The 26916-nt window shown below is 57.6% G+C and overlaps 1 protein-coding gene, 2 long non-coding RNA genes and 3 other non-coding genes across 6 annotated transcripts in view; 5 read left to right on the top strand and 1 right to left on the bottom strand.

Annotated features, from left to right (window-relative positions):
• Window positions 1–164: 164 nt before the first annotated feature.
• Window positions 165–1524, bottom strand: LOC117654050 (histone H2A). The gene is made up of 3 exons (XM_034400192.1): window positions 1355–1524; window positions 609–816; window positions 165–527 (listed from the first exon to the last, which is right to left on the bottom strand). Exons 1-3 carry the CDS (start codon window positions 1374–1376, stop codon window positions 344–346), a joined length of 414 nt encoding a protein of 137 aa, XP_034256083.1. The 5' UTR covers window positions 1377–1524; the 3' UTR covers window positions 165–343.
• A 156-nt stretch (window positions 1525–1680) lies between these two features.
• Window positions 1681–3502, top strand: LOC117654051. Its single transcript, XR_004588280.1, has 3 exons — window positions 1681–1885; window positions 2328–2414; window positions 3436–3502. It is a non-coding gene; the product is annotated as an uncharacterized LOC117654051 (long non-coding RNA).
• Window positions 2844–2923, top strand: LOC117639115. Its single transcript, XR_004587347.1, has one exon. It is a non-coding gene; the product is annotated as a small nucleolar RNA SNORD24 (small nucleolar RNA).
• LOC117639113 lies at window positions 3017–3094 on the top strand. Its single transcript, XR_004587345.1, has one exon. It is a non-coding gene; the product is annotated as a small nucleolar RNA SNORD24 (small nucleolar RNA).
• LOC117639114 lies at window positions 3159–3236 on the top strand. Its single transcript, XR_004587346.1, has one exon. It is a non-coding gene; the product is annotated as a small nucleolar RNA SNORD24 (small nucleolar RNA).
• Window positions 3503–4053: 551 nt separating the features above from the next.
• LOC117654052 overlaps window positions 4054–26916 on the top strand; it is a 41231-nt gene continuing 18368 nt past the window's right edge. The window contains exon 1 of the long non-coding RNA XR_004588281.1: window positions 4054–4563. This is a non-coding gene — a long non-coding RNA (uncharacterized LOC117654052). The remainder of the gene's footprint in view (window positions 4564–26916) is intronic.

Raw genomic sequence — 26916 nt, forward strand, 5'->3', positions numbered from 1 at the left:
GATGCGACATGTTAGTGTCTAGTAGTTCGCAAAATGATTATCATGGGCTGGGACTGACCCAGCTCCTCTGAGAAGATAGCATCAGACTCTCAGAACAAGACAAGTACATTCATCTTGCATGACCTCAGTGACGTGGGATGTGAAATTTTAAATCACTAGCACAGTTAAGGGTGAAACGTTTATTGAAGTTCAGAAAGTAACGCATGACATGACAGTGTGATGAATATAAGACTGGAATTTGGGTAAACCTGAACCAACATCAGTTACATAAAAGCGTCAATATTAGCCTGGCTCCTAGGCACCCACTTCCATAATAAAACAAAATGTGATAGTTATCAACATATTAATACTCCTGGGACTGAGATTTGGAGGACTTGCCACTCTTGCTGGCATCACCAGTCTTCTTAGGTAGCAGAACAGCTTGAATATTGGGTAGCACACCACCTTGGGCAATAGTAACGCCGGACAGCAACTTGTTCAGTTCCTCGTCATTCCTAATAGCCAACTGGAGATGCCTGGGGATGATCCTGTAAATGGGACAATAGTTTCAGTGACATTGTTTGAAAGAGCTTATTCAGCAAGGGTTCACACATGTGTGCATTACTTACCTAGACTTCTTGTTATCACGAGCTGCATTACCAGCCAATTCCAGAACTTCAGCAGCAAGGTATTCCATCACAGCCGCCAAGTAGACTGGAGCACCAGCACCGACACGCTCAGCATAGTTGCCCTTCCTCAACAGCCTGTGGATACGACCAACGGGGAACTGCAGTCCTGCCCTGTTGGAGCGAGACTTCGCCTTGGTCTTGGTCTTGCCTGCAACAAAGGATTCACATAAAGAAACACACATGTAAAGAGAACTTGGTCTCATGCTTCTGTTTAAGTGATTGAGTGAAATCGCCCAGTTTGACGTGAAGCTTTACAAAATGTCATGAGAACAAAGGGAGGTGCAATGAGCAGGGAAGCAAGGGGCAAGGGTACGAATTTCGCGTTAAGCTCACATACCGGTGAGCAAGTCATTTCCTAGAAATAAACGTAGAGCGAAAGGCTATGTACGAAGAAACTTTCAAGCGAGCAGGAGGAACAGGCTTCTGAGGGAGGATCAGGTTAAGGCGAAACTTTACAAGACTATATGAAAGATTCGACCCGACTTAAAGACGAAGACCCATTCCTTCAGTGTGAGATCAGTCGTTACGAAAAGACAGACCGGTGAAAATAAGTCGCGAAAGATAAGATAAAAACTAACCGCCATGGCGGGGGATGAATTCGGAATATCACGAAGCACGTCCAAGAAACAGGAACGCAACGAGCGAGTGCGAGAGGCATAACGAAAATGTGGCGAGTTTCTACGTACCTCCTTTGCCACGGCCTGACATTTTGGAAGATGAAGAAGTTAGAGAAACGGAGAATTAACAAGCGGACCTCCTTCGACGACGACGATGATCAATCAACTGCCAACTGCTCGACCAACGGACAACCGGCAAAACCCGCGCAAACGCCCGCCGGTGTCAACACGTTGCCATGGTTGCCAGATCGATTCGATTGCGCTCTTTAGAAGTCTATTTCTTTCCAACGTTTGGTTTCGGTTTCGAGTGAATACTGGTCAATCTCGACGCAGGATAATTAATTCTAACGTGAAAAACACAAAATTGGACCACTTTGCTGGGTTTGAAAGCACATCGCTATCTGATTCTTGGCAGAGATGAACCCAAAACAGGACCGAAACTGACCAGTCATCATCACCGCCTTGCTGTTGTTGTTCCGCGTTGTTGCGTCAGTTATAAAAGGAACGCGCCTGCAACACGTGGTGGCAGTCAAGCAGATCCTTGTCCCCTTCGTTTCAAATTCTGTCTTGGTGCGTCCTCTCGCGTATAATGGGGACTAGGTAAGTAAAGTTTTGATGGTTAATTAATAGACGTAATATCTGAGTAGTTGTTAAAAGATTTATGTCGTGTGTGGTTTTCTTGAACTTCGTCTAAGATCCACACACGTAAGTAACCTCAACCTGTTGAACAGTGTTCTCGTTTTTTTAATTTTTCCACGTGTTCACTTTTTCGTGATTTACTATCAATTTACGCTATGTGAGCAATCCGTAAGTTTTTCGGTTGTACTTAAGGCCTCTGGTGTTCCCAGCGGTCGTTAGTGGGATTGGCTCCTTGCCTCTCCCGCCTCCATACCGTTGGGACAGAAATTTTCACTTTGTCACAGGGTGGTATTTTATCCTTAAAATATCCCTGACTTGTGTGCACACGACTCTCGGACATCAGCATTTAAATGCTCGAACGTGTTTAGTTTTACTGACGTGGTTTTTGTCTCACTCTTTCTAGGGTGCCGAGCGCCGGAATGGTGTGGGGTCTTGGGGAGCATCAACATCAGGTCAACAAGACTACTGGAGGAAGAACGTTCGTTCTAAGGTTTGTGAGAGTCAACATTTCTACCTTCAAGGGGTTGTGCATATTAGGACTTCCTTTTTGCTATAGCTTAACATTCTTAAAGTATATATTTTTACGTCAACCGATATGATGACTGCAATTAGAGTATTTGCAATCTGAGTGCCATGCTGACACCTTTTGCCACCAAGATCTCTGAGTCGGTTTTTAACAAGTTTCCTGTTTGTGGACTTATTAGTATCAGTATTTGGGTGTTTCTGTACTCGCACTCACTTAAAAGTAATGTCCATGCTGACCTGATAATGTGCTGTTCACTGGTGAACCGTAATGATGACCAATCTAGAGTATTTGCAAGCTGAGTGCCATGCTGACACTTTTTCCACCAAGATCGCTGAAGCCGGTTCAGACTTGTGAACTTGTGACACTTTTTTTTAAGTCCAGTATATTTTATTTGGAACTGAGGTGATGATTGGATTTATTTGCTACTCTTAATGGTTGTGGTGACACACAATACCACCAAGATCTCTGATTCCAGTTATTTAAAGCTTTTGTCATTAGTTGCTTTGTAGCTCTTATAATTTTCTCTATGTTCGATGTACATGACATGCCTATGACTTCAATAGTGGCTGAAATGATGATTGGATTTATTTGCTACTCTGAATGGTTGTGGTGACACACAATACCACCAAGATCGCTGACATCAGCTATTTGAGGTCTGTTATAAATTGCTCTTTGTTTAATTGTGAATTGAATGTAATTCCATTGTGACTGATATGATGATTGGATTTATTTGCTACTCTTAATGGTTGTGGTGACACACAATACCACCAAGATCGCTGACATCAGTTGCTTTAATCCCTCATTTCCGTTGCCAATCTTTGTTTTGGCAACCAACTAGTATTGAGAGAAACAAATTTTTGGTGCATCATTTTAGGGCCCTTTTCTGTAGTGCTTCATTTATTTGCGTGCGCCAAAATCCTTGTGCTAGATTTTTAGTTTTTCAGTGAGTGTTCTGTGTTCTAACATTTTTCTTTTCTGATTACAGGTGCAGTGCTGTAAGTGACACATTGTTTAATCATGAATAAATACAACCAATAAAGCATTTACAGAAATTTTGTCTCTTTGTTTAAAACTTCCCTTTCTTTTGCACTGTTGCACTTTCTGAGAACTTTTTACCCCAAACATTCCGAATTCTGCAATCCAGATACACGCTGCTACACATTGATCATGGAACCAATTTAAATTTCTTGTGACACTTCGATCAACGGCTGCTGACTTGGACCAACCTCACAAGCAGTTGCAGTGCACTTGGCTGTTTGAACTCAGGTGATAGTTTTCACTTGCACACTACTGGAGGGGAATCTGATTTGGATCGGAAGTTTTGTTTACGAACTCGACTCCTTTATGCTTCCGCAGTAATTCCGAACAGTATGCCTCGCCTCCCACTCCGGGTTGCCATCCGGACGCGGGAAGCAAGGAAGGAGATGGTAAGGTGGCCACTCGTCCGGCAGCAGCCTCGGCTCTCGGCGCCGCTCCCCACCCCTCCCCCTTTCCTGCCGCGCCCCTGGCCCGCTCTTGGTGGGAGAGGGTGGGGGTGTCACGGACTGCACGCTTGCCCGCCCGGCCCGGCGGCGAGCGGGGCGGGAGTGGAGGAGAGGGAGTGAGTGAGTTTTGAGTCGAGTTTCAGTCAGTTCAGTTCCCCTCCGAGGCTCGTCCCGGCGAAACGTGGCGGTCGGAGCGTGTTCTTGCTTGGCGCGGAGTGTCTCAACGAGTGTGTTGTTTGTGTGTGAGTGCGCTAAGGATCCCTTCTGAAACGTCGGATTTCGCCTGCGCTGTGCGTGCTGCGTTCTGCGCGCGTACGGCGGTCCGGAGTGGTGTAGTGGTTGTGCAAGTGCGAGGCAGCCCGGCAGGCGCTGCTGGCCGTCTACTTGTTGCTGCGCGGGGCCAGGCCTTCCAGGCTTCCAGGCTGTTGCTGCAGCCATTCCAGCGGCTGGAGGAGAACGCCGAGCGAGGATGGCTCGACCGTGAACTTGAAGGCGAAGTGGATGTTGAAGGCTTCGCCGCTTCGACGGCCGACCAACGCATTCCCTTGGATTAATCTTCGCCTTGCCTCCGCCCCGCCACCCTGTTCTGCGTGCCCAAGCACCGCCGGTCGTCCGTACCCGACGACGATGTAAGTACCGACAGTCAGCACCGCCGGAGCGCACAGTGGGCTAGAAGACCTTTGGAGGCGGCCGAAACCCTGGAAGCGTTTTGAACTCCAGAGTCGCCAAACAGGACTCGAACCATACGTGTGACCCCACCTATGGATTGCTCTCCGAACGAGGAATCCATCGGTGGGGTCACGTTCAGTTCGAGTCCTGTGTAGCGACTCTGGAGCTCGAAACGCGTCCAGAGTTTTGGCCGCCACTGCAGGACGCCGCCGTTGCTTTCCGGCAGTACGTCGACACTTGTTTCGTGGTGGTGGATCCCGGTCGCGGCGTCGCGGGGCTGCCCCCGGCCCGGGTTTGTTTTTCCAGCAGGTGAAAGGAGAGGGGGAGGGGGCTGCATCACGAGTGCAGAGGCAGTCCCCCCCTTTCTGTCTTCAGGCGCGCGCGCGTCTTGCTATTGGCCCGCAGGCTGATGCCGAGAGTCGTTTTCTTCGCTCTGTCTCTCTCGCACTCATGGGGCGTTCCCTTTAGGTGCGAGCGAGTTGCCGAGCGGGTTGCCCTGCCCGCCCGATAGCAGAGACAGAAGAACCATCTGTATGCTCCGTATTTTCGCGCCTCTGACTGCCTTAGTATACCTACATCTTTCTCACCGAGTCTCGGCTGCTGTATCGAGAGTGTCGCGGGTTCGAGCCCCGCTGGGTGCAGTGCATTTTACCTTCCTTGGTGACTGAAAACCGTCCTTTGGATCAGTCACCGTGTCAGCCGGCGGTCGAGGTTGTCGAGGTTGTGGCAGTGCGAGACTCCCTCCCCCGCTTGTCGGCGCCGAGGTTGAGCCTGTGGGGGCTGGGCAGCTCCCTCGCACAGTGGGCCAGAGGACCGGCGGAGGCGGTCAAAACTCTAGACGCGTTCTGAGCTCCAGAGTCGCAAACAGGACTCGAAACCGAACGTGTGACCCCACCAAATGCATTAGAGCAATCCATCGGTGGGGTCACACGTTCGATTCGAGTCCTGTTTAGCGGCTCTGGAGCTCAAAACGCGTCTAGAGTTCTGGCCGCCTCCCCCACTGAGCGTCGCCCTGGCTCTCGCGTACGGGGCGCTCCGCAGCAAGACTGACTCCGAGAGTCGTTTTCGTCGCCCTGTCTCTCGCATCTACACGCGACGCCCCACAGTGCGAGAGAGACAGAACGACGAAAACGATTCTCGAAATCAGTCTGTAGGGGTGCGAGAGAGGCAGAGCCCTGTTAGGAGTCAGCGTTCGGCGTGGCCTTCGGGGCGCCCCGAAGCGATGACGGGGACTATGCAAAGAGGCCCGATGAAATTGACGACATTCCAGGCGTCGCCTGGCTTGTTTATGGTGTCGGACCTTGAACCGGCCGGCCGGGCCCTGGCAGCCCCTGACTGGTTTCCCTGCACTTCCTGGACGCCTCTGTGCCTTTCGGCAATCGAACCGAACCCGTCCCCGATGAAAGCAAGGGGCGGGGCGGAGCGTTCCTAGGCCTGTTGTAGGCCGTACACCCTCCCTACCGTCGCAGGGCGGGCTGAGGCGTTCCTAAGCGTGCGGGGCGTACCGATGCCTATGCCGCTCCTAGACGTGTATAGGGCTTGCAGGCGTACCGATGCGTGGCGGGATGGGGCGTTCCAAGGCGTGCTCGACCTTTAGGGCGTACTGATGCGTGGCGGGGCGTTCCTCTGGAGGCCTGTAGGGCGTACCGACGCGGGTCGGGCGGGGCGTTCCTAGGCCTGTAGGGCGTACCGATGCGGGGCGTGGCCTGGCGGGCCGGTGGGGCGGGGCGGCTGCACCACCCAGATAACGTATCGAGGGAAGCGCAGCGCTATCGCTGGAGCTGCAGCCTGATTCCGAGAGCCGTTTCCATCGCTCTGTCTCTCTCGCACCAATACGGGACGCCCCACGAGTGCGAGAGAGACAGAGCGACGAAAACGACTCTCGGAATCAGGCTGCTGGCGAGCTGGCCGCTCCTCTGCGTCGAGGCGGCCGTCCTGCGGCGGTGCCCACACTGTACGCGCTCTGCGCGCGCCCCCCGAATCTGGCATGGCCCCGTCGCGGGTTCGGATACACCAGCGAAACCCCTGAGGGAAAAAAGTGGTCCCGTGGCCCCGTTGAAGGGCCGGGCCGGCTCCATGTCGGGGGCCTAACTCGTTGTGACAGATCGGCAAGTCAAGCCAGTGCCGGTGGCAGGGCAGCCAAGGCGAGCCAAGGCCGGTGCGGTGGCCTGCATGACAGCGAGACACGAGGCGGCTCGGCTTTCAATCCGGATGGCGCTGAGCAGGCGGCTTGTGCGCCAAAAAAATAAAAACAAAAACAAACGACGAAAACGCCGAAAGAAACGAAAAGTTGCTTCCGGCTTGTCCCTGCGGAGGGTGCGCTGGTTGTTTTTGGCGCGAGAGCACGCAGGGCGGCGCAGGGCGCAGGCAGTGCCGGAAATTGATTTTCATTCGTCTCGCGCGATGTGGGAAATCCTCGGCGCCGGCGGGTAGGCCCAGCAGACTGATTCCGAGAGTCGGTTTCGTCGCTCTGTCTCTCTCGCACTCACACAGCACGGCCCATGAGTATGAGAGAAACAGAGCGACGAAAATTTCTCTCGGAATCAGTCTGCAGGGCAAGCACAGGGCGCCGCGTGGGTGTGTGGTTGGGGTTGGGCAGGGTCAGGGCCTGCTCGGTCGGGGAGGGAAAGGGTCAGGAGAGTCGTTTCGTAGCTCTGTCTCTCTCGCACTCATGGGCCTCTCCGTAAGGGTGCGGGAGAGACAGAGCGAGATCTCCTTTTGTCTTTGGGAGGGCCGAGGGTCTGCCGAGGGGCCGGGCCCTTGGCCGGGCCGGCGCGCAGCCCTTGGGCTGGGCCCTTTGGACAAGCCGCAGACGGCCGGAGGTTTCCTCAACAGGTTCCCTTTGCCAACCTTGATGCGTCTTGGTAGATATACATACCTTAGCGCCCTCGCTCTGTCTTTTTCTCATTCGGAGGCTTGGGGGGGAGGGGGGGGGCGTGCACCTGTGCGTCCTTGCGGTCCTTGCCGCTTGCCGGGCCTTGCGACTGCCGCGGCCCCAGCGGCCCCAGCGGCCCGTGGGAACGTATGGACACGCTGCCATTCAGCGGCGCTGCAAGGTGCGAGGGAGGAACAGAAAGATTATCGTGTCTGCCTCACTTCTATTCCTGTTTCGCGTTTGTTTTTCCGAGAGTCGTTTTCGCCGCTCTGCGTCTCTGTCGCACTCGCGGGGGGTCCCGTGTAGGTGCGAGAGAGACATAGTGACGGGAGCGACTCTCGTAATCAGTCTGCAGGTTTGTCTAAAGGGGTGTGGGTGGCGCTCGCCAACGCCGTCATCCACCACCCCAATGGCTCCACCAGCAACCCCACCCACGCCCCGCGACGGCGTGACTCGTCCGCCCTTGGGGCAGGCCAGGGCCCCGCCCCACCCCACTCCACCGCTCCCCACCCCGCCCCGACGTGGGGAAGTGCGAGGCGGCCGTGGCGGCGGGCAGGTGCAACCGGATGTTGTCGCCGTCCTGCCGATTGAGATCGGCCGTCGCCCTGGAGCCGGAAGGCGCATCCGAGCGAGGGGTGGATCACTAGTGTACTCATGTGTACAAATTGGCCCGTACTCAGTGTACTCACAAGTTTAAAAAGGGCAAAATTCACAAGTTTTTCTACCGATTTGGCGTTGAGTGCCGTTTAAAACGCTAAATAAAGCCTTAAAACGTTTACAAATGTGAAATTTATGAGTAAAGCAAGGTGTACTCACACGTACTCATGTACTCATGTGTACACTAGAACGCTGAGTGATTCACCCCTCGCATCCGAGTGCGTCCAGTGTGCCTGGGAAAGGGAAGGCGGCGCGCAGTGGGCCAGAAGACCGGTGGAGGCGGCCAAAATCCCGGCCGCGTTTTGAGCTCCTAAATCGTTAGATGTGACTCGACCCGAACGTGTGACCCCGATTCCCCGTCCGGAGAGCAATCCTCTGGTGGGGTCACACATTCGGTTCGAGCCCCATTTAGCGATTTTGGAGCTCGAAACGCGTTTAGAGTTTTGGCCGCCGCTGCCGGTCTTCTGGCCCACTGTGCGGCGGGAGGATCTGTCGTCGATCTGTCGTGCGGGGCGGAGATTTTACATTTTACACTCGAGAGCACTCGCATAGTGGCGTGGCGGCAGCGACACCTGCACGTGATGCGTGGTCGTGGGTTCGAATCCCCTCCGTGCGGGTAATTTTCTAATTTGAATGGCGAGGAATGGTTTATTGCGTGCGGTCGGCCGGTCGGCTTGTTGGAGCGCAGCGCCGCGCAGCGCGCAGACCGGGACTGCCGCCGGCCATGGCCATGCATGGCGGGGCGAAGCGGGGCGGGGCGCCGTTAAATTTATGTATTATGTATAAGGAGGATGCCGCGCCCTGCCTGCGAGAAAATGCACGCGTCCGCCAAGAAATTGCTGCACCTGTTGTTGTTTTTGTTGATTTTCGGGTTTGTCGTGGGGACTGCTGGTCGCGATGGGGGCAGATAGGGTATGTCCCTGCTATCGCGGCGGCATCGCCTTGCTGCTCTCTCTCTCTCTCTCCCTCCCTCCCTCCCTCCCTCCCTCCCTCCCTCCCCCTCCCTCCCTCCCTCCCTCCCTCCGGAATAGGGCACACGTTGTATCACGTTGCCCAGATAAGGGGGACGCCCTTAAACCAGGGCTTGGTGAGGTAATTGGGCGTAGGATGCCCCTGGACAACGGACTTTGGAGCTCCAAAAGTGTCGAGAATTTTGGCCAGCTCCAGCCGTCTTCTGGCCCACTGTGCGACGCCCGTGCATGTTAAAAATGAAAGTCACATGCGTACATGAGACTTTTGTTGAGGAAAGACTGCGAGCACGCTGAATGCAATTGTACAAATTTGTCCAATTTCGCCTAAACGAGCGCTGGTGCACCGTAAGTCGGCCGGGTCTGCAGCATGTCTGCAGTCTGATAGCGTATCCACGAGGGGGCGGCACCGCTCTGTGGGCCTGCGGGCGGGCTGCAGGCGGGCTGCAGGCCTCCACACTGGTGCACTGGGCAGTGGGTTGCGCTGGGTTGCGCTGGGTTGCGCTGGGCCACCGCAGCCGCTTCCGCCACCGGCCCAGCCCTTCAGCCCTTGGCCCAGCCTCCCCGCCCTGCTCGCCCTTCTCGTATTTCCAGGCCCTCCAGGCCTTCCAGGCCGGAAGTGGCAAGTGGAGATCCTCCACAGTGGGCCAGAAAGCCCGCGGCCCGCGGAGGCGGCCAAAACTCCAGACGCGTTTTGAGCTCCGCAGTCGCTAAATGGGCCTCGAACCGAATCGTGTGACCCCACCAATGGATTGCTCTCCGAACGAGGAATCCATTGGTGGGGTCACACGCTCAAAACGCGTCTAGAGTTTTGGCCGCCTCCGCCGCTCTTCCTTCTGGCCCACTGTGGCGGCAGCAGCCTTGCATCGTCGTCTTCTTGTTTGCCAATCCGTAGTCTTGTTTGGTTTCCCTGGTTTGAGGGCCAGGCGCGAAGCCAGGCCATTCATGAAGCACTCGTACTACCCTTTTCAGGCTTGGGGGTGGGGGATGTCTTGGGGTAATACATGTGCCCCGCAAATGCGTCACGGCCCCCCTGAGCTGGGCACCAGGCTGACAGCCCTTTTCTTCGATCTGTCTCTCTCGCACTCGCAGCCTCCCGTATAGGTGCGAGAGAGACAGCGCGTTGAAAACGAAACTACTCTCGGTAGTATCAGTCTGCTACACAAACGAAATTCCAGTCGTTCCAAAGGGTTCACGTTGACGATTTGTGAACACTGCCGTCTTGTTCTGTAAGGCTGACGCTTGCGACGGTCGTAAAAAAACGGATTGCTTTCGTCGCTCTGTCTCTCTCGCACTCGTGGCGCGTCCCGTGGGGGGCGCGAGAGAGACAGCGAGGCAGGTAAGAGGTCCCCAGAAGGTCTCCTGATAAGGCGGGAGTCAATGTTGACGCAAATGGCCGGTCAACCCGGTAGTGCGCGGCTCGCGGCACGCAGAGCGACGCAGAGCGACGCAAAGGCAACAAGGAAAGAAAGTGTCGCCGTGGCGGGGATTCGAACCCGCGCCCGAGGCAGTCCGGGGGACCGGCCACTCCCATCAAATACTTTAGTGCTGCACCGCTCGGCCGGGCAGGCCGGCAGGCAGGCAGTGGCCAGCCTGGACGGAAATTGAAATGATTACGGTCGGAGTAAGTAAAAACAAAAACTGGAAAACAAAAAGGTGGGGGAGGGAGCTATCGGGTCGGCCAGCAGACTGATTCGGAGAGTCGTTTTCGTCGCTCTGCCTCTCTCGCACTCATGGTGCGTCTCGTGTCGGTGCGAGAGGGACAGCGAGCGGACTTCCAGACTGCAGGCCGGAGTGCCTTTGATTGCGTGGGGAAGGTGCAGCGGGAAACTTCGGACTGGCCAAGCAGGCACCTCTTCGCTGTCTCTCTCGCACCCCAACAGAACGCTGCGGTACGCTCCACGAGTGCAAGGGAGACAGAGCGATCCGGCAGTGGGTCGCCTCTGCACGGCCCGCGGGCGTGGCCGTCGGCATCGTCGGCGTGGCCACGGGCCGGCCGCTTGGACGGCGTGGACACGTCTGGACACGTCGGGACTCGCTGCCGTACCCGAGGAATTTGCGTAGGCCCGAGTAAAGGGGCCGGCCGACTGGAGCCATTCAAAAGCCCCCGGAGAATGTGCGTATTGGGTGTTCTCTGGCTGGAGTATCGACGTGACCTCTGGAGAATCCGATGAGGACATTGGAGCTGGAGAGTCGCCCACAACACCGTTGAAGTCGAGGGGATTTCTGTGACGGCAATCTCTCAGCCACTTCCTCTGGAATCTCGCTGAAGTCTTAACCACTGCCACTGGAATCTACCTGGAGTCTGAGCCACTGCTACTGGAATCTCAATGGAGTCTCACTGGAGTCTCAGTCACTGCCACTGGAATGTCTCTGTAGTCTGAGCCTTTGCCACTGGAGTCTCACTGGAGTCTCAGTCACTGCCACTGGAATGTCTCTGTAGTCTGAGCCTTTGCCACTGGAGTCTCAGTCACTGCCACTGGAATGTCTCTGTAGTCTGAGCCATTGCCACTGGAGTCTCACTGGAGTCTTCGCCGCTGCCCGGCAGTGGCGCCCTTGCCGTCATGTCGCTGTGCCTCCGCGTCGCTGTGCGTCTCGCTGGAGCCGCTGCACTGCGAGGCGCTGGAGGCGCTGGAGGCGCTGGAGAGCGTCATCACGACCGCGATGGTTATCACGCGGCCTTTCTGCGACGGCAGCTTCTGCAGTGAGTGCGTAGTATGGACACGTGGCGTGGCGGCACGGCGTGGCACGGCGCGGCACGGCGCGGCACGGCCAGGGCACGCCGGAGGCAGCCCGTGATGGCCCTCTCGCATTCCAGCGGCAACCACAGCAACAACGGGGCGGCGGCAGGCCTGTGGCAGGCCGGGGATCGCCAGTCCGAGCAGCGGGTGCGAGCCGAGCAGGGCCCCGCTCGGCGCAGCCGGGGCAGCCGGGCCGGGCGGCGGGGCCGAGCCGAGCCGACCGGCGGAGCGCTGCGCGCACCCGGCTCAGCCGCCCGGCCCGCCCGGCCCGCCCGGCCCCGGCAGGTGGTGTCTGGGTGACGGCCGCTGGTCCCTGCGCCGCTCCAGGCTCCGGGCTGCAGGCTCCAGGCTCCAGGACGGGCCCCGATATCAAGCCGCATTGATGAATGAGTACACGGGGTGCGCTGCGGCGCGAGGTGGCGCGGCGTGCGCGGGGCAGCGCGGAGCCGCCCAGGCCGTCTTGCCAGTGGCGTGGCGGCCTGGCGGCCTGGCGGGGAAACCGGTTGGCGGGTACCCGACGTACCCGACGTACCCGACGCACCCGACGCCGTCCCCCAGTTGAAGGGCAAGGTTAGCCTCAACCGAGTTGCATACCCGTCCACGGCTTCGCAGTGCTTCGCCGTGGTCTCATTCCGAGAGTCATTCTCGTCGCTCTGTCTCCCTCGCACCTTCACGGAACGCCCCATGAGTGTGAGAGAGACAGAGCGACTCTTGAAATCTGCAGGTCGAAAGGGCGGGCGGCCCCGCCACTGGAAGGGGCCGGGGCTCCGGAAGGCAGGGGCGGTCCTGGAGCCCTGTAGGCCCCGGCAGCCCCGCCCCGCTCAGCAGGCTGCGGTCTCTCTCGCACTCGTGGGGCGTCCCGCGAAGCCCTGTTCAGAGTCCGTCTGCAGGCACGCGCTCGCCGCGGGCACGTCTGGATCGTCCGTGCGTCCACTGGTCGTAAAGTTTGTTGTTTGTTTCGAACGCGCCCTCCTCGGCGCCCGTGGTGGGGCCACACGCTCGGTTCGAGTCCTGTTTAGCGACCATGTTGTCTATGTTAGCGACTCTGGAGCTCAAAACGCGTCTAGAGTTTTGGCCGCCTCCGCCGGTCTTCTGGCGCACTGTGCACTGTGCACCGAACCAACACCGGACACAGCCCCCACCCCGTCCCGCCCCACCCGGGCTACAGGCCGGGCCCATGTGGCAACCAACCCCTCCGCTGCTACAGTACTCTTTCAGAGACCGCCACCGCCGAAGTCTCTCAGCGGACTGATTCCGAGAATCGTTTTCGTCCCTCTGTCTCTCTCGCACCTATACGGCCCGCCGCATGAGCGCGAGAGAAACAGAGCGACGAAAACGACTCGCGGAATCAGTCCGCAGCGCGCAGGCAGGGCATCTGCCTAATCAAAAACAAGAACAACAATAGCAACAAAAGCGAAGGGAGGAAGGGCTTCTTTGTGGAGGGCCGCCTTCACTCACAGAAGCACAGTCATTGCGCAACACCGCCTCGCGCCTCGCGGTCAGGCCGCGCACCTTTGTCTGTTTGTTGTTCTTTTTTCGCACTGCAATGGTCTACTTTTCGCAGGAAGCGGCTCGTCCACTGTAGGGGCCTGCCGTCCCAGCCTGTCCTGCAGACTGATTCCGAGAGTCGTTTTTGTCGCTGTCTCTCTCGCACTCATGGGGCGTCCCGTTGAGGTGCGAGAGAGACAGACTCTCGGCCTGCCGTCCGCTGGCCGGCGCTGCCGTTGCACGGCTTCCATACGTATGCAGACGTGCCTCCGCGCGGTCCCTGCGGACTGATGCCGAGAGTCGCTTTCGACGCTGTCTCCCTCGCACTCACGGGGTGCCCCCACTGCCCCTATGGGTGCGAGAGTGACAGAGCGACGAAAGCGACTCAGGGCCTGCCCACTCGCGGGGGGCCACTCGCGCCGCGCCGTCTCTGTCGCACTCACGGGGCGCCCCGCAGGGTACCGCAGGGTGCCGCAGGGGTGCGAGAGAGACAGCGCCACGCCGTTCGGAGTCCTAGTGGCGCCGCGAATTGTTCGAGTGTGGGCCGCTGTGTAATTTGCCCCGTTTAGAAAAGAATTACGGGAACGGCTTCATCGCGTCGCGGCGTGTGCAGTGCAGTGCTGTGCGGGGCACTTGCAGTGTAGGCACTGTGAATGGACCGGATGTCACTCGCGGACCGTCGCGTGCGTTCGGACATTGCGTCGCTGCGTCTGTCTCTCTCGCACTCGTGGGGCGTCCCGGGGCGTCTGTCTCTCTCGCGGTTGTGGGTGCAAGAGAGACAGAGTGGCGGTACGCCGCGGTGCCGGTGGTTATTAGTGTCGTCCAAATGGAACAAATAGAGGCTGGGCGCGCGGCCTTGCCGCGACTCGGAACCGCGGGGGCCGTCCCAGAACGGCGTGCTGCCTCGTGAGGATCTGGGCCAAGCCAGGGCTCTCCTTGCAGTAGGACAGAAGACCGGTGGAGGCGGCCAAAATCCCGAACGCCTTTTGAGCTCCAGAGTCGCTTGAGGTCGCTAAACATGACTCGAACCGAACGTTTGGCCCACCAATCGATTGCTCTCCGAACGAGGAATCCGTTGGTGGGGTCACACGTGCGGCTCGAGTCCTGTTGAACTTTGGCCACCCCCACCGGTCTTCTGGCCCACTGTGGGCCAATGACACCGCCCTCTCCAAGGCCATGCTGCTTGTCTCTCTCGCACACGCACAGGACCCCTTGTCTCCGAGCGACGCGCTACGCCACTGGGCCCACCTATTCCGTTATCGTCTGATGATTCACGGGCATCTTGGGAGAGGCCTCCCCAGGCCCGCCTGCCACGGCACGGGCCGCCAGTGTGCCGCCAGCCTGCCACGGGCCCCAGCACCAGCCCAGCGAAGCAAGCGAAGCCCCGACCCGCGACTTATCGCTAAGTGTGCGTGAGGCCGGGCCGGACCGTTCCGGGGCTGCGTCCACACGCTGCGTCCACACGCTGCGTCCATGCGTCGCGCTGCGTTGCCAGGTTGGGCGCGCCCGCGTGTCCCGCGTCCCGGGTCCCGCGTGAGGGCGTTGCCTGGCGTAGCCAGTGGACGCTCTGTCTCTCTCGCACTCACACGGAGCGTCCCATGAGCGCGAGACTCACTGTCACACAGTGGGCCAGAAGACCGGTGGAGGCGGACGAAATCCCGGACGCGTTTTGAGCTCCAGAGTCGCTAAATGGGACTCTGCCGCGTCTAGAGCCTTGGCTGCCCCCACTGCGAGTCATAGACCGTCTCTGAAACCCACCGCAGCGAGATGTCACTGAGAACGTTCGGCTGCCGAGCGATTCAGATGATCGTCCTGTCGCTCTGCCTCTCTCGCTCTCTTACGGGGAGCCCCATGAGTGCGAGAGAGACAGAGCGACGAAACGACTCTTCTGAACTGCTCGGCTGGGCGAACGTTCCAAGCGCGTCGTTCCGTTCGACGCCTCGGCGCCAGTCACCGCGCTTGGATCGTTTAGTCGCTGTCTTCGTCGCACTCATGGGGCGCTTGGCGACGACTGCTCCTGACTCATCTTGCTGCTGCTGAGGCGGCGCGTGGCTCGGCTGGCCGCGCGGTGTGCTCGGCTCGTCTCTCTCTCTCTCTCTCTCTCTCTCTCTCTCTCTCTCGCTCGCTCCTCTGCCGACTTGACGACAAAGGAAGGACTGAGCGAGCTGAAGCTGAGCGACTGCAGGGGAGCGGCCAGCGGCGTGCCGTCCCGGAGAGGCTCGGCCTGCTGCTGACGCAACGCCATGGACAGCAACAACAACAACAACTCGGTGGTGATGGGCACTCGCCATTGGGCTGTCGCCCCATGACCGTAAAGCGTTATCAGGGGTGGTAAATAATCCCACAGCCCCCACCAATTCGGGACCTCTCGCACGCTTTTCCTCGCCCCCCCCCTCTCTCTGTAATGCCGTAATTCCGTGGTTGGATTGACCTACAGTTATCGCGAGCGGCCCGCGGTTTATTGCGAGGAGCTCCAGGGGGCCGTCTCTAAATGGCGAGCTGCTCGGCGGCGCGACGCTGTCACTGCACTGGAATGCCTGCGGCCGTGGCGTCACCATGGCGACCGGCAGAAGACTGATTCCGAGAGTCGTTTTCGTCTCTCTGTCTCTCCCCCACTCACGGGGCGTTCCGTGTTGGTCGAGAGAGACAGAGCGACGAAAAGGACTCGACAAGAATGCGAGGATCAAGTGATCCGTGCACACATTCTCACCTCCGTTCGGGGGCTCCGCTCCGTCATCGGAATCACCTGGCCGTGCTGTGTCGCTCTGTCTCTCTCGCACCCGTTTCGGGACGCCCCACGAGTGCAAGCGAGACGGAGCGACGAAAGTTCGGTTCAGCCTGCGTGGCCCATTGTGCTGCTGCATAAAGACTGGAATCTTCCTCTGGAGAGGACGACTCGAAGGGGATCGGCATCATCTCCGCTTTTTTGTCTGATTTTTTATTTTAGGATAAGATTGGTGTTTTTTTTTCCACAGTGAGCCGTTTTGAATTAGCCTCTCCTGGCCCAGCTGTCAAGTCAAATGCGCCCTGACCTTGTGTCTCGCTCTGGAGCGATTATTTCTCAGACACGCACGCGCGCGCTCACACGCACACACCGTGAACTTGGTGGGCGTGTGGTGGTGAAAATGGCTCGCCGGCGTATCCAGATGGATCTGCTCTTTGCACACGAAATTGCGGATGCGGTGCGCGCCGCAGCGCTGTGTCTGTGAGTGTCTGTGTGGTTGTGTGTGTGTGCGCTAGTGCGTGTGTGCGTGTCGTAAAATGAGGCGCGGTGGGGGAAATGGCGCGAGCAATTTGGCCTGCGGAAAATGAAACTGTTTGCGCCGAGCCCCCGGCCGAACCGTGCCGTGGCGAGCCACGAGCCGTAAGCGCTTAGTTTTACAGGAGGGAGGATGGATGCATAGATGGTTCAGATGGGGTCCAGATGGTGCCTGATGATGAAGGTGATATGACCATGATGATGATGATGATGATGATGATGATCCACGCGATGAGAACTAGGAAAGTCTGCGTGGTCCAGCGATTTTGGAGACTGATAAGTGGTATTGCCAATGCTAAGTCTAGACAAGCCAAGACGAGGAGCTTTGACAGGACGAAAAAAGCTGCATTTGATGGTTACATGATGATGCACCACCTGATGGTGACGTGGTGATGCACGATCTCATGGTGACGTGGTGATGCACCACCTGATGGTGACGTGGTGATGCACGACCTCATGGTGACGTGGTGATGCACCACCTGATGATCAGCCTCGGCCCAGATGGTGACGCTGCTGCATCTGCTGACCAGGCACGTCCCTGCACGTCCCAGATGGTGACACAATTGAGGGTAATGGAGGGACCGTTCCTTGAATCCGTTGAGTGGCGCGCTTGCAGTGCCGTAGCCGAGGCTCTGGCGGGGATCTCCCGGCGCTTTTCCAAGGACTGGACGCATCCTGCGCGCCTCGCGTAGCCAACACCGGACACACGCTATAATTTTCCTGTTTGGATCAAGTCTGCGTTTCCAGGAAAGGGGCGCTTTTTCGACGCGCGCTTCTCAGCAGGGAGGGCAGCAGCTGAGGCCCTAAGAATGAACGACTCGAACCCACGTGTTCGTCGTCTTGTCTCTTCTCCTCTAGATATTCAAAATTGTCGTTACACCGCCTCTGTCGCGTGAGCACCTTGATTTTCGAGACCTTGAAATTACTTTCGCGGAGACCAACGTGAACTCACTGGTGGCATGGCGCACACAGGGCCAGCAGACCGGCGGCCGAAACTGTAGACGCGTTTTGAGCTCCCGAGTCGCTAAGCATGACTCGTGATCCCACCAATGGATTGCCCTCGAGGAATCCATCGGTGCGGTCACACGTCCGGTTCGAGTCCCAGCGACTGTGGAGCTCAAAACGCGTCCGTGATTTTGACCGCCTCCAACGCTCTCTTGGCCTACTGTGTGACCGTAGTCTTTCCATCTTGTCTTCATCCTCCTGGCTCTCCAACGGGTTCTGCGAAGTGGCTGCCTACACTGCCAATTGGTAAGCCGGACCACGGATCGGCGAATCGAGTTAATCCAGGAATCGAATTCGCCGATTCTGGGACGGAGGATCGAACGGATTCGGCAGGTTGAGCCGAGCGAGGGCGAGGCCTGTCACCTCGTCATCTTCAACGCACGGTGTGCCGCGCAGCACAGTGGGCCAGTCGAGGCGGCCAAAACTCTAGACGCGTTTTGAGCTCTACAGTCTCTAAACAGTACTCTAACCGAACGTGTGACCCAACCAATGGATTCCTCGTTCGGAGAGAAATCCGTTGGTGGGGTCACACGTTCGGTTAGAGTCCTGTTTAGAGACTGTAGAACTCAAAACGCGTTTAGAGTTTTGGCCGCCTCTAGCGGTCTTGTGGCCCACTGTGTGCAGCTCGGCTATGTGGCGATACAAATCAAATCACGAAAAGGAGCGCATGCCGACTACGTCCGACAACCCGGGGCGACGTGCTCACGAGGTGACTGGACTGGCTTTCCGTTTTGGACGCGTCTGTCTGTCTGTCTGTCTGTCTGTCTGTCTGTCTGAGGCGCGTGCCTATTTGGATCGTGCCTCGCCACGCCCCGATCGCGTTTGCCGAGCTAATTCTCCCCGTCGGTCCGACGCTTGGTCCGTGCCTCGTCCGATGGCCGACCAATTTGGAGCGAGAGGGCTCGCTAAAGTGACAGCAGGGCGAAAGGATCTGCCCGGCCGGCCGACGCCGGGCCGACGGCTGGCCCCCCTGAAGGCCCTCTGCCCGGAAGGCCTTCTTGCCCGAGGGGCCCGAGGGAAGACCGCTGGACTCTTCGTATGCGTGCGCTGAGAAAACCTTACAAACTGTACAAGGCCTTACAAAGAGAAGCAGCCTGTCATGACAAAGTATTTTGAGCCTGCATAAGCGCTTGCAAAGGAAGAGCTTTGTAATTTACGAACTATTTTCTTCCTACAACAAAGTCAATTAGTTTGTGCTATCCTCAAAATACTTTGTAAGGTTTTAAGCGTGTCCTATCCCCTTCTTATTCTAATGAACTTGACAAAATCTAGACTCTAACGAAAATGACGTCACATTGCTTGCGTTCGTCGCTGTTTTGTCAGTGCCCTCGCTGGAAAGAACAACTCGCGGGCTGTCTGTAGGTTCGCAGCAGCTGCATCCACGATGCACCGCGTCGCGCGCGTCCTTGCCGCGTTGCCAGACAGTGTAGTGGCCGTGCTTGTCCGCTGCGACGTTGCCGTCATCGCACCTGGCTAGAGACCGCCGCACCGCTCATTTGAATCTCGCGCGCTACTGCTGTTGATGCCCGATGACGTCATGCCGCACTGTGGGCCAGAAGACCGACCGTGTGAGACCCCACCAATGGATTGTTCTTCGAACGAGGACTCCATTGGTGGGATCACACGTTCCATTCAAGTCTTTTTAAGCGACTCTAGAGCTCAAAACGCATCTAGAATTTTGACCGGTCGTCTTTCCCACTGTGCTGCTCGATGACGTCATGCAGTCCTGGCCGTTTTCTAGTGTCACAGAGATGTGCATCATGGCCAGGCTCCGTTACGCAAGTGTCGCCTTTTTGTTTGCTTGCCGTAATTTGTCACTAACTCTGTGTTTTGTTTCTCTTTTCGACAGGTAAGTTGGAAACTTGCCCCAGATCCTCGGCTTGACCGTCGGTAATGTACAGTACACAATGAAACCTTCAGGTTTCACGGTCAAACCATTGTTTTTGTTTCTGTTTTTTATTTGGCTTGACCAGGCTGGGTCAAGTTGCTTGTCACCTGTTGACGATGCGGCTTTCTTCCCCCCTCCCCACCTCTTTTTTTCGGGTGTAGGTGCGACTTTACGCCCCGCTCCGAACACCTTGTGTGACTCCCCATCCTCATATGCCCGATTTGGGAAGCGGTGGGACAGCGGGGGGCACGGGTCGCTGGTCTGCCTGCCTCCTGTCTGTCCGTCCGTCCCGTCCGTCCGTCTGACCGTCCGTCGTGCTTTTCGCACTGCTTGTTGACTCGGCCGCTCCCCGTCCGGCCAATATTTTGGGCCGTCGGACGACATTCTTGGGCTTGACCCCTCGCTCGTGAAGAAGGGTGCATCGCTGCGTTGCAGTGTGGGAGAGTCATTGCAGCCGGAAATGCCGCCGGACTTGCGTCACCCCCCCCCTTTCTCTCTCTCTCTCTCTCTCTCTCTCTCTCTCTCTCTCTCTCTCTCTCTCTCTCTCTCTCTCTCTCTCTCTCTCTCTCTCTCTCTCTCTGAAGGGACCGTTCTCAAACGACCGCACAGCACTTGACCCTACGCCGCTACAGCAGCGGGTGCAAGGGAGACAAATATGACAAATCCCGAGCAGTCGCTCTCTGTCTCTCTCGCACGCGTGGGGCGTCCGGTGCAGGTGCGAGAGAGACAGAGCGGCGCAAGGACTGCTCGGAAATCGCTCGCTGGAAGCGATTGCATTGCGGAGTGCGTTGACCCGCCGCCCGGCCTGGCTGGCACACTGGCTGGCTGGCGGGCCGGCCGGGCCTCGAAACGGAAATGGCTTCTCATCGGCATTTGGATTCGGGTTCGGGTCGTGTCCGTAACGGTAACCCACGGTCACCGCGCGACGCGACTTTGTTTTCGCGGCCGCACAAGGGAAGGGTCGCCGAGGAATAAACGCCTGCAGACTGATTCCGAGAGTCGTTTTCGTCGCTCTGTCTCTCTCGCACTCACGGGGCGTCTCGTATCCGTGCGAGGGAGACGGCGCGACGAAAACGACTCTCGGAATCAGTCTGCAGGGGCCTGCGGGTCCTTTGGTGGCCTTCGCGGATTACCGCTGCAGACTGCGCGTCTGGCCCGACACCACTATCAGTGTGCCGCCCGGCCCCCACCCACGCCATGCGCGCCGTGCCGGTGCCCCAGCGGCCCCATCTGTGCGTCATGCTGCCTTACTGCCACCGCCATCTGGCCACCTGGCCATCTGGTCGCGGACTCCGCGGTGGCCCTGCCCGCCCTGCCTGCCCTGCAGACTGATTCCAAGAGTCGCTTTCGTCGCTCTGTCTCCCCCGCACGCATAGTACACATGAGTGCGAGAGAGACAGAGCGACGAAAACGACTCTCGGAATCAGTCTCCAGCTACCATAGAACCTTTTTCGCGGAGCCAAAACTGTAGACGCGTACATAGTTCGGTTGAGTTCCAGAGTGGCTAAACAGGACTCGAACCGAGCCTGTGACCCCAACAATGGATTCCGGGGTCACCCGATCGGTTCGAGCCCCATTTGGTGACTCTGGGGCTCAAAACGCTTCTACAACTTTGGCCGCCTTCACCGGTCTTCTGGCCGACTGCACGGCGCGTGCTCTTTGATCGCTCCCCCCGTCGCTTCCTGTTGTCTTTGTTGGCCGGGCGGCACAATTTAATCTTGGCACGGTGTTTTTCTGGCGCGTTTGGACTCTCCGTTTGGACACGGCGTTGCCGCGCTAGGCGAGCCAGGCGAGCCAGGCGGGCCGGTGGTAGTTGCGACACGGCTGCACGGCGCGGGTGGGGCCACACCCACTTCGTACGGCCATCCTACCCCTCCCCTTCCACTTCCCCTCCCCCCATCCTCTCCGCTCTTCCTTCCTGTCACACCTACTTCCCCCCCTCCCCCTGCGACACCCTGATTCATGCGGGCTCTCTGTGTGTTTCCGTCTTAGCGCGTGTACGTGTGTGTCAGTGTGTGTGTGCGCGCGATTGACAGGGGGCGAGCGGACAGGCAGGCAGACAGACAGACCGGAAGAGGCACTGCAGGCCGGGGACCGCGGCGGCGTGCAACCCGTTACAGTATCCTCTCGATGGCCATACGGGGAGCGTGTGTACCATCACTCATGCCGCCCGGTCATCCATCCATCCATCCATCTAGCCATTCATTCATTCATTTATCCATTCATTCGTTGCACGCGAGCATGCAAGTCCAAAGCCCCATGCATCATTATTCATGGTATGGTGATTGGGACTAAAGTCCTGCTGCTTTCATCGGGATGGGGCTCGCTGTGTGTGTGTGTGTGTGTGTGTGTGTGTGTGTCTGTCTGTCTGTCTGTCTGTCTGTCTGTCGGTGTGCGTGCGCTGCCGACCCCGCCCTGACCCGCACGGCGACGGCCAGTGGACTCAGTCCGAACGTGGCGCTCTCGGCTCTGTCTCTAGCGCCCCCTTACGGAACGCCCCACGAGAGAGAGAGAGAGAGAGAGAGAGAGAGAGAGAGAGAGAGAGAGAGAGAGAGAGAGAGAGAGAGAGAGAGAGAGAGAGAGAGAGAAGCCGAGCAAGCCACGCCCTATGTGCACTACTGTTTGGTCGCTCGGCCAGGCCGGCCAGGTCTTATATGCACTCTACGTGCAGCATAAAGTGTGCCCACTGTATGCGGGGCGTGGCCGTGGCGCGGCCTGCGCAGTCTGATTGTCTGATTCCGAACAGCGTCGCTCTGTTTCTCTCGTGCCTCTGGGTCTTCTGGTCGTCTCGCAAGGGTGCGAGAGAGACAGGAAATGCGGCAAAAATGACCGTCGAACATGGCCGGCAGGAACACTAAAGTCCTGAAGGATCCCCTCGTCGCTCTGCCTTTGTCGCACCCATTTGCGGCGTCCCGTGAGGGAGAGAGCCTGCGCCGCGGTGGGACACGGTGGGGCTCCACCCGGCCAGCTTGCCTTGGATGGGCTGCTCGAGTTTCATGGGGCGGGGGGGGGGGGGGGGGCTGCTCTTGTGGGCCGCGGTTCTCTCTCTCTCCCTCCCTCCCTCCCCCCCCCCGCAGGTTCGTTAGTCGCGGTGTCCATGCAGCTGTCTGATCCACGCAGGCATAACCCCCATCGGCCTGCCCATCTCTATCTACCTACCCCGTAGGTGAGCAGTATGGAGGAAACGGTCGCGGTGGTAGCACCTCGTTGTTCTACACGGTGTCGCCACCGGAGTACGGACGCCACAGTGTCGTGCCTGACCGCCTCACCCAAGCCACCCCTAGTCGCACTCCTCCGCGATTCGCCCCGAGAGTGGGGCGTCCCCTACGGGTGCGAGAGAGCCCGAGCGACGGTACGACTCTAGGAATCAATCTGCTCGTGAGATTTCTTCCTTCCTCTGTCGAAATTCGGTAAAAGCTGTGGCTGGATTTTTGTTTGTATTTCCTGTCCGTCCGAATCCGGAATCCGAAGAAGGCCGAATCCGGATCGGCGTTGTCGGGAGTGGAATTTGCCTCCTTGATGGACGGTGGCCCACCGTGTGGGTCTCGCTGCCTCGCTGCCCTCCCGTTTGCCTTTCATTATTGCTGTCGACCACCGCGGCGCCACGTGGTCCCGCTTTTGTGTGTGTGTGTGTGTGTGTGTGTGTGTACGTCTGTTTATTTCGGGGAAGCGGCTGCAATGCGTGCGGGTAAATATACTCCTCTGGTGCAGTCACGTGCGTGCGCGACGCACGCTCGTGTTTGTGTGTGGGTGTGAGTGTGTGTGTTCGTGTGTGCGTGTCTGTGTGCGGTCCCGCTCATTTCGCGCGCGGGCCAGGCGCACAGTGGGCCGGAAGACCGGCGCAGGCCGGCCAAAACCCTAGACGCGTGTTATCCAGAGTCGCTAAATGGGACTCAACTTAACGTGTGACCCCACCAATGGATTGATCTCCGAACGAGGAATCCATCGGTGGGGTCACACGCTCGGTTAGAGTTCCGTTTAGCGGCTCTGAAGCTCAAAACGCGTCTAGGATTTTGGCCGGCTGCGCCGGTCTTCCGGCCCACTGTGCGGGCCAGGGGCCAGGCGGGCGAGGCACGCAGTGGATGGAGTTGCTCGTTAGAAGCGGGCCGCCTCTCTGGCGGCGCGGCTTGCGCGGTGCTTGCGGCGTGGGCGAGGGTCGTGAGGGTTGAGGCGCGCGGCCAGCGGCAGGGTCACCACAGTGGGCACCAGCTGACTGATTCCGAGGGTCGTCGTTTTCGCCGCTCTGTCTTTCTCTCTCTCGCACTCCCTGTGGAACGTCCCTTGTGCGAGGGTAAGAGTGTGACAGCGACGAAGACGACTCTCGGAATCAGTCTGCAGTGCAGCTGGGCAGCGCCGTCGCCATCCTCGGGGCCGAACCCCAAACGGCGCACAGTGGGCCAGAAGACCGGTGGGGGCTGTCAAAATTCCCGACGCGTTTTGAGTTCCAGCGTCGCTAAATGAGACTCGAACCGAACGTGTGACCCCACCAAGGGATTCCTCGTTCGGAGAGCAGTCCATTGGTGGGGTCACACGTTCAATTCGAGTCCCATTTCGCAACTCTGGAGCTCAAAACACGTTTAGAGTTTTGGCCGCCTCCGCCGGTCTTCTGGCCCACTGTGCGGCGACGCCGTGACGCGACGCCCCCGCAGGACGCCGTCAAGCAGGCCAAGCAGGCAAAGCAGGACACGCGGGTGATTTACGCGCGCCCCCCGGGCCTGCACGCTGATGTTGCTATCTGTCTCTCTCGCGCCCCTACCGGCCGAGCCGCCAGTGTGAGAGAGACAGAGCGACGGGGGCGCTGATGGGTCCAGCCTGCCGGAGCCGCCACGTTGGAGACTCTCTAGTGTGACTGTCCGTTCTTGGAGTCGACTGGCACTCCAGTGTATCGCGGCACCGCGGCGGCGCGTCTTTTGTTTTGTCCTTGTTTATTGCCTCGCGGGGGCGGGGCGGCACCGCGGCGTCAACACCAGCTGCGTGGCCCGCCCCGCCCCGCCCCACCCCGCCCCGCCCCACCATAGGCCGCGCCCTGGCTGGCCCTGGGCGCGCCCGGCCCGGGGCGCAAGATCGCGGGCGGGCAGCGCTCCGTTCGCAGAATGCTTCCGAGAGGTCTCTGTCTCAGTCATGGGGCGTCCCAAATGGGTGCGAGAGAGAGGGAGAGCGACTGGACCTGCCGCTCTGAATGGAGCCTCGGCGGAGCCGTGAGTCTGCTGGAAGTCTGTGAACGATTTTGCCGGACCTGTGCTGCTGACTGATTCCGAGAGTCGTTTTCGTCGCGCTGTCTGTCTCGCACCCCTATGGAACTTGCCATGAGTGTGAGGGAGACAAACCGACGAGGACTCCTGTTAAAAAAAAACTGAAAATTCATAATTTTTCGTAAGAAGTCGATTTACTTCATTCAGTCTGAATTCCATCCAACTTTCATACTTCGCGGTCTGAAAGTTTCAGACGACGTTAGTCTAATTTCAGATCAACATGTTGTAGAAGATCCAGTCGGTCTATTTTATCAGACAATTGTACGAAGAATATGAACGTCGCACTAAACAATGCCACTCTAGAGTAGAGCTCAATCGGCGAATTTTGCCATCGGTTTATCGTACAGCTCAGCGGATCGTCTCGGCTCAAAAATTAGGTACACGGCAGTAGACCCTACTTGCAGGGGTGTGAAGAGGCTAGAGTGACTGCTGATTGCGAGGAGAGCGGCCTTAGCCCAACCACGCGCCGACCCGGGCCATGCGCGAGAGTGAAATTGTCTTTGTATTTAGTATACTGCACTTATTAACCTGATTTGCTTTGGTGCGCTCATGCCCCTTCAGACAATCACTTGAATAGTGTAACAAAAATTCCAATTCGCCTTCAAGTGCAATTTGCTCAAAAGCGTCCATGCGACACTAGCGCCCCTAGCGGATAGAGCATAAGTGTCCATTCGCCTGAATCATCTCTAGCTTTTACGACACTAACGTATATTATTGCAATACAACAGTAGTATTGATAGTTCTGAGAATCGAAATGTACAAAGGGCGCGGGTTCTCACTCTTTCCGATTCACAAGAGATTTATTTTCGGACGACAATGTACAAAACTTGATACCATCGCTCTAAATATCGACTGTAGCTAAATTCAACTTTCGACAACAGTCAAATTTTCAGACAGTTGGCTTAATATCGTACCTTTTATGATACGATTCAGACCACAGTAAGACGAATCAGTCTGAATTTTCATATTTTTTTTAACAGTGCTGAACGGGAGCCTGAAGGTCCAGCAGTCCGACTCCGAGAGTCGTTTTCGTCGCTCTGTCCCTCTCGCTTCTATAAGGGGAGCGCATGAGTGCGAGAGAGACAGCGACGAAAACGACTCTCGGTCTCCAGACGCGCCCCGGCCCGCCAAGCACCTCGTCGTTCTCGTCCTTCTCGCTGCTGTTGTTGACCAAGCCGCGCACGCAGCACGTCGTAGCAGTGCGCCGCACAGTGGGCCAGAAGACCGGTGGAGGCGGCCAAAACTCTAGACGCGTTTTGAGCTCCAGAGTTGCGAAATGGGACTCGAATTGAACGTGTGACCCCACCAGTGGATTGCTCTGCGAACGAGGAATCCATTGTGTCACACGTTCTGTTCCTGTCCCATTTAGCGACTCTGGAGCTCTAAAGGCGTCTTGAATTTTGGCCGCCTCCACCGGTCTTCTGGCCCACTGTGCGGCGCCTGGGCAGCTATACCGTAGCTGAAAATACATGCACGCCTCGCTTTGCAGCCTGCTGCACTGTCCGCCCCAGTGGCGGATCCAGAACGAGAGGTTCAGGGGGGAGCTGCACTGTAAAGGTTGCCCACTTACAGGGGCAATGTGCGGCATTTTTCCATTTTGTACTAAGAGACGTCGCGATCGCTTCAGCGTCCTCGCCATGATCATGCTTTCCTCTGCATGCCTTGCCCCTCTCCCCCTTCCTCTCCCAAGTCGTGACCGCGGCGTTACGGACCGTCAGCTAACTGTTCCCGATCGGGTCACGTGGCTCGGCCCGCTCGGCTCATCGAGGGATCCTCTGCAGACCCGGCTTAGCCCGGCTGGGCTCTACGCGTCCCTCGCTCGGCTCGTCCCTGCCTTCGGGTCCTTTTCGGGTCCTTTTCGGGTCCTTTAACTGAGAAAACTTAACAAACTATTTTAGGTCTTTCAAAGAAAAGCAGCTTATTATAACAAGTATTTTGAGCCAAACTTACAAAGAAAATACGAAATTTGGATTTATCTCTGCATATCGTGTGGTGTGACCGCCATGACGACGTCGGGAGTGCCGGCTCGTTACGGTCTTGGAGTGACTCAAATTGGAAAATTAGATTTCTAACTTGCTCACGCGTTGTGAACAGCTCACGCGCTGTCGGGCCGGGGAACTCTGAGAGGTGAAATCGTGAAAAATTTGGTTGTGGCTGCCCCGTGCTTTCCAGGTGAGTCT

This window comes from Thrips palmi, unplaced genomic scaffold, assembly GCF_012932325.1.
Source record: "Thrips palmi isolate BJ-2018 unplaced genomic scaffold, TpBJ-2018v1 HiC_scaffold_10, whole genome shotgun sequence".
Classification (NCBI taxonomy): Eukaryota; Metazoa; Arthropoda; class Insecta; order Thysanoptera; family Thripidae; genus Thrips; species Thrips palmi.